The following is an 11012-nucleotide window of genomic DNA, read 5'->3' as shown; positions in this document are numbered from 1 at the left end:
CTCCTGGAGGGTCTCTGTTAGCACGGTGAGTTCCTCACGGGAGAAGTGGACCTGCCGCTTGCGGTCGCACGCTTTCTTCGCTACTTTTCCCATTTTTCTTGGTTTCGCTAGGGTGGATGACGGGTTGGGGTGTGTCTCAGGGTAGTGTTTTTAGTGGTTGTGTGGTTTTTGTGGTTTTATAGGTGTACGGCGGGATGTTTCCCGTTCCGGGCCCATGTTTTTACTTCCGTTTCCGTATATTTACGGTCACCGTACTTTCCGGTAGGCGCACACTGCGGTGTCCGCTGTGATGGGTGGCGGTATTGCACCTAGGGCGCCGTACGGCGGCGGTGTGGGCCGTTTTGGGGTCATTTCCGCCATCGCGGACTTTGCACTTCCGCCATGCCGTGGTGCTCGTGCCCGATGGGTCGGAATGGGCCGCACTTTGCTCCTTCGTGCAATGGCGGAAACGCTATTTACGCTGTGGCGGTCCGGTCAGTCACTTTCCGCCAGGGTCGTAATGAGGGCCACAGACTGTTTGAATAGTACCCAAGGGGTGGTTTTATATTCAAATGTAAACAAATTGTGATATTTAAAGAATATTTATTCAGCAACAATGGTCAAAACTACTAGCTGCATAGTGAAGCAACTCCTCAAACTGGCCCACATTGGCCAAAAAAGTGGCCCATTTTGATTGGCCTACACTAGCGTTTTGCATTTTTGGTACAGCCATCGCCCTATTGCCCTATAGGCCAGCCCAAGCCTGCCGACTCATCCATAATGGGTGAGGGGGTGTCCACCCACTGCCACCTCACCCATTATGGAGGAGCCAGCCCAGTGAAACACTGAGCACTCCCTCAGCTGCTTTTTCCAGCTGAGGGAGTGCTCCCTGGCTGGCTGAACTGTCAAAGGGAAACACTGTTTGCCTTTGACAGTTCATTTCCCCAGCCGCACATGATCACTGAGCCAGGGTGTTTTGCTTCGCCAGCCTTGCATAGCTCATTGGAAATGCTGGCTGGGGCACTGCATGTATGTATGTTCGAGGGGGTGCTCCTGCGCCTGCTCGCACATACGGGCAGAGCAACCTGGAGCAGGACATTTTAGCAACCATGCGCAGGCCCCTGCAGAAGGTAAGTTCATGGCGATGTATTTTTTATTTAAATGTGTATGGATGTGTGGATGCTTGTGTTATGGGACTCTGGTTGGAGCAGGATGGGCGGCAGCACTGGGAAAGTGGTGGGAGTATGGTGGGGGAGAGCCCAGGGTCTGTATTGGGAGTAGGGTGCGGTGACGGCACGCAAAAGTCCATAGCGATTTCTACGTACTGTCCATCCGGCACTTTTAGGGGGGCCTGGCCTGCCCAAACTTGGCTCAGGGGGGGCCCGAGCCAAAAAAGTTTGAAGACCACTGCTTCATGGTCCCACTTTGTGTACTTCCGTCCCCCAGGCCCGTCTTCTCATGGATCGTATGTCTTCTTCCCAGCCCACCCTTTCCTCCCTCCCCTCCCCCCACAACATTCAGCGTCCGACCCGTCCAGGTTGACATCACCCATACCAATCACCCCATTGTACCTTTGCCACGTGCAGCTTAACGTGACAGCCTGGAATCTGGGTCAATGTTCCATGTCTTGTGAATTGTTCATTCTCCCGAATTTTCGGGATCCCTGAATCCTCCTGCGCCGCGGGCCCTTAGTACGCCACTCACCCTCACCTCCTTTCGATTCAGCAAGGGAGGGCCCTTCTCCCTGGGGACCCAACAGGTCCGCTATACAGTCCGCAATGTCCTTTTCCGAAACTAGTTTCGTTGTCGAGGCCTCCCAATCAAAGGTGAGTGAGAACAGATAACCCCACCGGTACCCGATACCTTTGTCCTTCAGCATCCGTGTAATTGGGGAGCATTTCTTCCTCATTGCCAACGTGAGCGATGATAAATCTTGATAGATTGAGATGTTCTCTTCGCCCAGTGAAAGCTGTGGTGCGTGTCTGGCCTTTTCTAGGATCCTAGCTCTGTCTGTGTAATTGTGAAAACGAGCCAGTATGGATCTCGGGCCTCCTGGTCTGCCTCCAGCCCTATGGATGCGGTCAATTTTGGGTTCATCCACTAATTCATCCCTAAATAGGAGCTTAAGAATGGTGTGTAGGGTCTGTTTTAGGTCAAGATCGGTTTCGCCTTCCTTTTTTCGGGCACGCTGAACACACGAATGTTGTTACGGCGCTCCCCGTTTTCGAGATCGTCAACCTTTAGGCGTGTTTGTTCTTCCCTGTGTTCTATTTCTGCAATGCAGTGATCCATTTGTGCCTCCAACGTGTTCAGAGAGGTTTGGTTGTGCTCGACTTGTTCCAGCCTGTCGTCCATTTTGTCCATTCTTTGTGTGATTTTATCGATTTTGCTGCCTATATCTGCTCTCATGCTTCTCATCTCGGTAAGCAGGTCAGCAACATCTGCCTTGGTGGCAGCGGCGTCAGATCCTACAGTCAACATCTTGGACTAGGCGGGTGGACTCAGGGAGTCGTGGGCTGGTGTAAATCTATATTTTGCCAATTTGCCCTTAAGGTCCATGGGTTGCGGGACCCCAGTGGCGAGGTGCGTGGGTCACAGCTATACACAGAAAGCCCCTCCAGAATGGTCTATTGAGAAGTATACGCTTGTGTATACAGGCTTTGTCCTCCAGTGGCTAAGCGTGATGGCGGGATGTTATTAAAAGCTCCGACAACAGATAGCCCCTCTTATGTAACTAATTGCCCTACAGATCTTCCTGCTTTATCCAACTGGGGAGCTTCCCGTGGTGTAGGACAGCACGAAGCTCTGGGGCAGTACCCAAGGAAGAGAGATTTCAGTTTGAGGCCTGCGGGGTGCTGGCTACCGTACCCAGATCTTGTAAGTTCAGGAGTATGCTTGGGTTCCCAGGAGGGCACACGCCCTGACTGTCAGGGGCCCAACCCTCTTTTGTGACCTGTTTAAGATCTTCTAGCGCCCTTAATAGGACCCGAGGCGCATTGGCTTGCTTATTCCCTCTGGGGTCCAGGTGCCCTGCGCAGCCCCCCAGCCAAGTTGCGACTCGGGAGAGGACCCGCCGCCTTCCCTGTTCGTGATGCGGGAGGAGAGTCTACACGTGAAGGGCTGGGACAGCTTCGAGCGGATGGAGCCGGTCGTCTCCTTCTAGAGTGACCGGGGCGCACGCTCGTACATGAAGTGACAGCGGAGACCACGTAAACTGGGCCCGCTCCACAGCAGTCCTCCCACAGGCACACACGGTGCCCAGTCGGGCCCCCTCCGGGTCCCCGGCACACGGGGGTCGGGGGTGCGTACCCATGCACCTGTACTTGTCGGTGGACTCTGGGAGCGGTGTGCGTCGCTGAATTCTCCCTGGTTCCGCGTGTATCACGGCTCTGCGGTTGCAGGAGGGCGCGGCGGGATCTCGCAGGCCTGCCCTTCCTTCCTTCGCGCGCCCAATCTTGCAAAGGGGGTTTCTCCACGAAAAAAGCTCAGTTTCAGTCCGGGTTTTTTCCCAGTATGTGCTGAACACTTCCAATGCTTATTTCCGTCGAAGTTGTGGCCGAGGGGGAGTCTCGTGGTGGGGGCTCAATCCACTTTTCGGGTCCCTTGCACGGAGCCTACACGGAAAGTAATCCCATCCGTGCGCCCCCTGGTGGCCGATCGTTTATTACCATTTTAACAATAATTGAGCCCCTTAAGTGCCAGGCTATTATGCCAGCCTATGCAAAAAGGACAAGCATACTCATAGTAACAGTTGACACGTGCATAATTTCTATAGGATTTATTAAAATATCTCTAAACCTCAAAGCATGCATCATGGACACATGATGGACGCATATACAGTGCACATTAGGTAGTCAGTTTAGCATGAGGTCGGTGTTGGAAAAGTAGCAGCTAATGATGGGAGCACGTGTCTTTTTCATTCTGTGCCTTGGAAGTTAAGCTGCATCCTGGATGCCGCATGCAAGGTTAGCTGGAACAGCCCAATCTGAAAATTGAAACCAAATGAAAGTCAGTTTAGAGTACTTTAGAACATTTAGGTTTGATGTTGTGAAGAAAGGTGTATGCTGAACACTAAGGGGACAGTTCCCAAAGCTGGAATACCTTCGATTTACTCTTGACAAAAGTAGTAACTTACTAAGTAAACAAGAAACAGCAAATTCACAAAATGACTTGTGTCTGATTCACAAAAAGAGGTACAACTACTGGCGCACGTTAGGAGAAAGTTACACACAAATGTATAACTTTGGAATGCTTGATTTACACTGGCAAAACGGAGTGTTCACAGCAGCATTGGGGAGTTGTGGGTGTACTAAGCGGTTCTCTCAAAGAAGTACACAGCCACAAAAGTATAACTTTACATGTAGTCACAAATCTTCCACACTTTCTTAAAACATTTGTAAATTTACAGTATAGTTAATTTAAGTTAGACATCATGTCCTAGATGTGACTATTGGCTGTAAGGCGTGAAAGTACATACAGCTCTACATACATGTGTACAACGTTTGAGTAAGAAGGGATATTCTGTGGCCAAAATATTTTGGAGAAAAACAGACCATAAAAGAATATTGCATTTTGTGTGACATGGAGCAAAATATTCTGGAACCAAGTTAGATTACCCATGTTGGGCATGAGTGGGACTTTGTGTGCATCTTTTGTAAAAATTACAAACATTTTCGGACAACAGTAAGTTGCACATGATTTCTTTGCAAACGCTCTTTTCACGCTTTTCAGGATTACGTTTTCCCCTCTTTTGAGGTTTACTCTTTTGAGGTTTACGGTATGTCTAGAAACAGAAACAGAAGTCACTTACATCTGGAAATGGAAATCTTTGTGAATTGTGAATTGTGCCATATAAAATTCCACAGCCCAAGTGTCTCAATGTGAACTTGCCATCTTTGTTATCATAGCAAATGGAACACAGGTCAATACAAACTCTGTATATGCATTGGTTTTCTAGAACGCAGAAACAACCAATAGATAACTAGAGCTCTCATGGTGATGGTTGTATGCTTGAAATGAATGCCCTTGTTTCTTTAAGGGCTGCCGGTTTTAGCTTTGTGAATACACTATGGGATAGACATTTCAATATTGAGACATTTGGACTGTGGGATTTAATTTATTTTCTGTGGCACAACAGTGTGAAATGTACCACCTATAGGGACGTTTTCATTGGAAGGAGAGGCTGCTCTAAACTATTGTTGTAACCAGGTAGGTCTTGAAGTATCTTCTCTAAGAACGATTCTTTGTCAAGACCGCAGCTGAGCATTATGCTTCAACTTCTATTTATTCCTCTCTTCAGCAGTTTCAACCAAATCACACTTTTTTTTAAACTACATTTGCCTCTTTAATACAGCTTTATGTAGTCTATCACATGTCCAATCATGTGCCCATAGTCCTTTTTATCCGCTTGCTCCACCTCTTTTTTTCCTGCTCTTCAGCAAGATAAGTACCTTTCCTCTAAGCAGAGAGCGGGACTGATTATAAAACATTGTATCGCGTAGACTAATGAAAGAGTGCTATGAAGCTAACAAGTATAGAAGCGTAAGCACATCAGAGAGTTGCAATATTTGGAGCGCACACGACCAGCGCAAGGTAAAGCATGAGAGCGGAGCAGACGAGGTTCCGTGTCGCACTACCGAGACCTCCGGGGACTCGAGCCGCCCACCACGCAAACAAAAGAGAGCACAACAGCCCCCTCCCCCATGGCTTGGGGGTGGAGCCTTGGGAGCGCTGTCATCAGAGCGACTTGCAAGGGTGCGACCGACATTCCGCGACACCCAGAAGGGAAAGGCAGCCACATTACTAGCAGATAAGAGCACGGCTTGCGCTTCAATCTTCTGATAAAGGGAGAGGTTGCATACTCCTATACATATAAACAAAGGAGTTCAAAGTAACGTGCAGTGCAGATCACACTGCAGCCTCCCACCACGAAGGGAGGGACTGAGCCCAGACCCCTCATAATGCAGGGAATGAAATTAAGGGACAAACTAGACTAGGAAGGTGCTGGCCACGTGGAATAGCACCACAGCGCAGCAGTGGACGTGCCACGGAACCTGCACACACGTAAAGGCACAAGCACTCAGACAGTTAAAAGGTCAGAATATGAATGGAGCGAGGAGCAGCAGGAAGAGGATCTAGCTCCCAGCTTCAGAGAAGTACTCGGGAGCTCGCTAGTGGAAGCAGTGGCCCAAGGGGTAAAACCGCTGCAAGACAGACTGGCTACGAGAGAGACTTTTTTGAGTCAGAAGCAAAAAAGCACAGAGAAAACAGAGAGCACGTCCACTACGACCCCACAAGGAGGTCCACAGGGGTGTACTGAGACCCAGAAGAGGAAAGTCTCTTCTGACCCCCAGGCCACCATTACATGGTAGACAAAGAGGCACCAGAGTCTACCGAAGGCTTCATAGTTAAGTTAAGGGACGCTTTTCTGCATAAATCGTTGGTGCCAAGTCTCACAACCTCCGACCCAGGGGAGAACAATATAAGAAATGAAGAAATAGACTCCACCAGAAACTCCCCACTCTTGACAAGCAGAAGAAGAGGCAACACAAGAAGAGTTGGAACCCCCAAAGGGTAAGAGAGTAAGAAAAGAAAAGAACCTGAAAGATAATTAAGAGATCTCAGATATGTCTGTACCGGAGAACATTAGAAATCTCAAGTCCTCCGACTGGCAGCCATCCCCACGAGTAGCTAAATACATGACACAGAGACTGCAAAAAGGGCTAGAGAAGGGAGCGAGGCAGCGCATGAGAGCAGAATGCCCAATACGAGAGCTGTCAGGCAAGGTAGCGGAAGCTCCCGAACTAGATCCAAAGATGCTAGCATTTATGTCTAATACATCTAGAGACCCCCGGAAAGGGATAGACAGATCCTGGATGAGTTGTCAGGAGAAGGTGTTGGATCTCGCGGAGCTGCTCGCCAAGATCATGGATATAGCAGAGCGAGCCAGAGACATAGGAGAGGAAGTAGACCCAGAGGCACTAGCAAACTGGGCACAGAGAGCGGTATGCCTGCTGGGGATCGCAAACTGCGCAATCTCCCCAGAAAGGAGCCAGGGATCGATTCCCGAGAGGGCATCGAGGAAGAGGAACGGGAAGAGGACAGAGCTTGCCCGCAGGTGAGACACATTACATACCCACCAGACGACACATTGATTTTGGTGAAATTGGCACGCGCTTTCCAGTGACGCATGGGTGTTGCAGACAGCCAACGGAATGCAACTAGAGTTCATCCAAGAACCACACCAGTCACCCCCCACAAATACACATGGCCTAGTCAGAAAGAGAGAGCTTGCACAATGAGCTGCTGCAATTAGAGCAGAAAAAAGCCATCAAGCCATGCGTAACGACCCCAAGGTTTAAAAGCAACATGTTCCTAGTCCACAGAAAAGAAAAAGTGAGGCCAGTGATACATTTAAGAGAACTAAACAGTTAGGTGACATACTGCCACTTCAAGATGGAAGGGATTCACCAACTGCGAGACACCCTAAGAGAAGGAGACTGGCCCTCAAGCATTGACTTAAAGGACGCGTACCTGATAGTACCCATCCAAGAGCAATACGGTCCCTTCCTGGCGTTCTGCTGGGACGAACAATACTGGCAATTCACAACAATGCCATTCGACTAAGCATCAGCGCCATTGGCCTTTGCCAAACTCATGAGACTGATAGCAGCAGCGATAAGGGAGAAGGGGATCTGTATGATCATTTACCTGGACGGCATTTTACTGCTAGCAGACGACAGGGAAACCCTCCGATACCAGGTGGAATGGGTGAAAGACCTAATCTCCTCACTCGGATTTTTTGTGAACCAGGATAAATCCAACACCATCCCGCAGAAGAGAATAGATTTCCTCATGTTCATAGTAGACACCAGAACAGCGACGTTAGAATTACCAAGAATAGTAGGACTGTTAACATCGTCTATTATAGCCATATTTCCAGGGCCCTTACAGTATTGAGCCCTGCAGAGACTGAAGATAAAGCACCTGTAGGAGGGCTTGAAGTACCATCAAGCAGTACCGCTAGACCACAAAGCCAGAATAGAGCTGGAATGGTGGCTACAGAATAGGGACGCATGGAACTGGAAGGCCATTTTTGGAGACCGGCCTGATTTAATGATAGAATTAGATGCCAGCAGAGTAGGCTGGGGACACTAGAAAGAGGAGGGAAAAGGAGCTCAGAGGAGCTCTAGATGTATATAAATTGCCTAGAGCTTCTAGCGGGATCCTTCGCGATCAGGGCATTCACGAAGGACAAAGTGAATTCATGCATCCTGTTGAAGATGGAAAACATCTCAGCAGTCAAATACATAAATCACTAGCAAAGGACTTCTGGTACTACTGCCTGCAATCAGCTCCTACCAGGGGTGCTCAACGTAGTGGCGGACTGGAACTTCCGATACTTGTCGGATGCCAGTGACTAGAAACTGAATGTAGAAGTATTCCAGCAGCTAGAGCAGCTGTGGGGCCAAGTGCACACAGACCTATTCGCATCCAGACTAAACACACAAAAAAGCAGCTACTTCAGCTGGAGGTTAGATCTGACAGCAAGAGGGGCAGACACTTTTTTACAAGATTGGAGCTGAGAGCTACACTATGACTTTCCCCCATTCATGATGCTGAACAGAGTTTTAGCAAAATTGCGAAAGGAAGAGGTGGAACTGATTTTAGTAGCTCTGATATGGAAGTCACAAGTGTGGTTTTTGACACTTAAAGAACTATTGGCAGACTGGCCCAGAGTCCTCCTCTCGGCAGAACACCTTCTCACTGACCCAGTTGGGTCATTTCATCCTCTGAGAGCGAAAGGGACTCTCCCACTAATGGTGTGCAGGATAGCTCGAAACGCTCTGTTCTGCCAGGCATTTTCGGAAGAAGCTGCATGGCTCATTTGCAGAATCATGGGCGCCATCCAGACGGCGGAGCTACGACACAGCATGGAGTAAATGGTTGCAGTGGTGCAAAAGGAGACATTGTCATCCAGTTTCTGCCCCTATAGTAGCAACCCTAAGAAGCCTGCTTTAGAAAGCCCCCAGAACCAAAATACGTACACTTATGGGACGTGACAGTAGTACTGAGACTGCTCACTAGTTGGCCAGCAAAAAATTGTCAGGTAAGATAGCTATGCTCTTATGTCTAGTATCATGCAGGAGAGTAGCGGGCGTTAAGGCCCTAGATATAAATAGGAAGACATTTGTTCCGCAGGGGCTTACCTTTAAACTCGTCAGGATGACAAAGACAGGGTCCTCATCAATATCATACCCCTACTTGCACGAGTACCCAAAGTGGTTTGTAGCAGCATGCATAAGAGAATACGAAAGTAGAACAGCAGAAACACGCCCCCAAAGGGTTACGCAGTTATTGATGGCGCATAGGAGGCCATACAAAGCAGTCGTGACAGCCACCTTAGCCAGATGGGTATGAAAAGTTATGCAGCAAGCAGGAGTAGACATGTCTAAGTTTGGAGCGCATTCTGTGAGAGTAGCAGTGGCTTTGAAAGCGCTAGTGAAAGGAGCGACGCTACAGGACATCTTACAAGCAGCTGACTGGACCAGTGATAGTGCTTTTAGGACATTTTATTTTAAGTTTATACAATCAGTAGCAGCGGCAGAATTGGGAAGCTTTGTAAAAAACATAATGCTCACCTCCGGTTTTGACATAGAATAAAGATTGCCCCTGCTAATAGCGCAGGGAGTCTTCATTCTATTAAAGATAAGGAGGTGAGCATTACTTTCCCGCCCAAGATATGCACTGCAAATGTTATGTGGTATTCATGTATAATCTGACATTGCTTCCCAGTATGGAATAGGGCAGTGCATTCTCTGCCCTAAACATATCCTTTGTATCTTGATAGGAGATGACCAGAAGAACAACTGATCCAGGACAAGATAAGGAGCAGGCTTAAAAAAGAAGGCAGCAGGAATAGCCGATCCGAGCAAGGAAAGGAGCAGAGCTATCTGTAGAGGTTTTGACAAGGCGCTGTATTTATCCAAGAGTTGAAATCCAGTTACATGGTTTAGAGTGCAGGTCAGAGCATTCAAAGAAGAGGTGAGCAAGAGGACAGAAAGGACTATGAGCATGTGACAGGACATGTGATGGACTACACAAAGCTTTATCCAAGAGGGAAAAGTAGTTTTAAAAAAAAAGAAAAAATTGAGGGAAAGTTTGATTTGGTTGAAACTGCTGAACAGGGGAATAAATAAAAGTTGAAGCATAATGCTCGCCTCCTTGTCCTTAATAGAATCAAGACTACCTGTGCTATTAGCAGGGATCATCTTCATTGTGAACCGTAACACACATACAGTGATAACTGGGGACATGCCACAAAACAGCCCACACACACACACACACACACCCTGTTTTGCACCAGGCTCGTTTTAATTCTTTTCCATAACCAAATTCGCTTTGGTTGTTGTGCAGAATAGAAAGGGTTAGCACAAGCAGCTTGAATAGAGCAGGCATCCACTCTTGCTTACATGGTCGATCAGTTTAGGCCTAGTAATATCGACAGCATTGGAATTGGACATGATCACAATCTTTACTGTGAATTGGCCTTCACAGAAGATTGTACTGGAGTTGCTGTACGGAATCAAACAAATTACCTTTCATACCTACTGTATGATATGCCATTGCCAGCCATTGATTGGGGATGTCCAGCCCCTGTGGGTAAACCAAGAAATACTCAAAGGACCTCCTGAAGACAGAGCCCCAATCATGCTCTCTGCTCTATATGATATGACATGTAGAGAATGCTTCTTTCAAAGAGGTCCACAGCACAACTTTCTGGGCTCTATTCAGCTGACCTTAGTTTCTAGTCCTAGGTCTCTGAGTCATGAGTCGGCTATCCCCTGTTCACAGGCTGTCACAGGCTGCTATGCACACTCACCACGCCATTCCTGTGAGATTGCCACAGGTTGCTGGAAAAAGTGCAGATCAGCAAAGTGGCTGTTTGCTTACTCACCATGCTTTTGAAGGAGAGGACAGGGAAGTGAATTTTGCTCTCAGCAGATCGATTCCAGAGGGCCCTTCTGAAAGCT

The 11012-nt window shown here is 48.2% G+C and overlaps 1 protein-coding gene across 3 annotated transcripts in view; it reads right to left on the bottom strand.

Moving 5' to 3' along the window:
• Nucleotides 1-3742: 3742 nt before the first annotated feature.
• LOC138448292 (persulfide dioxygenase ETHE1, mitochondrial-like) overlaps nt 3743-11012 on the bottom strand; it is a 99540-nt gene continuing 92270 nt past the window's right edge. For all 3 annotated transcript variants that reach the window (XR_011260145.1, XR_011260144.1, XM_069604682.1), the window contains one exon: nt 3743-3964. Coding sequence is in view for 1 of the 3 variants with exons in the window: in XM_069604682.1 (XP_069460783.1) it covers nt 3915-3964 (50 nt within the window). In the remaining 2 variants the exon portion in view is untranslated. The remainder of the gene's footprint in view (nt 3965-11012) is intronic.

Source organism: Ambystoma mexicanum, chromosome 1p (genome assembly GCF_040938575.1).
Source record: "Ambystoma mexicanum isolate Mex_15411 chromosome 1p, UKY_AmexF1_1, whole genome shotgun sequence".
Lineage (NCBI taxonomy): Eukaryota > Metazoa > Chordata > Amphibia > Caudata > Ambystomatidae > Ambystoma > Ambystoma mexicanum.
This window is presented reverse-complemented; position numbering and strand designations above follow the sequence as displayed.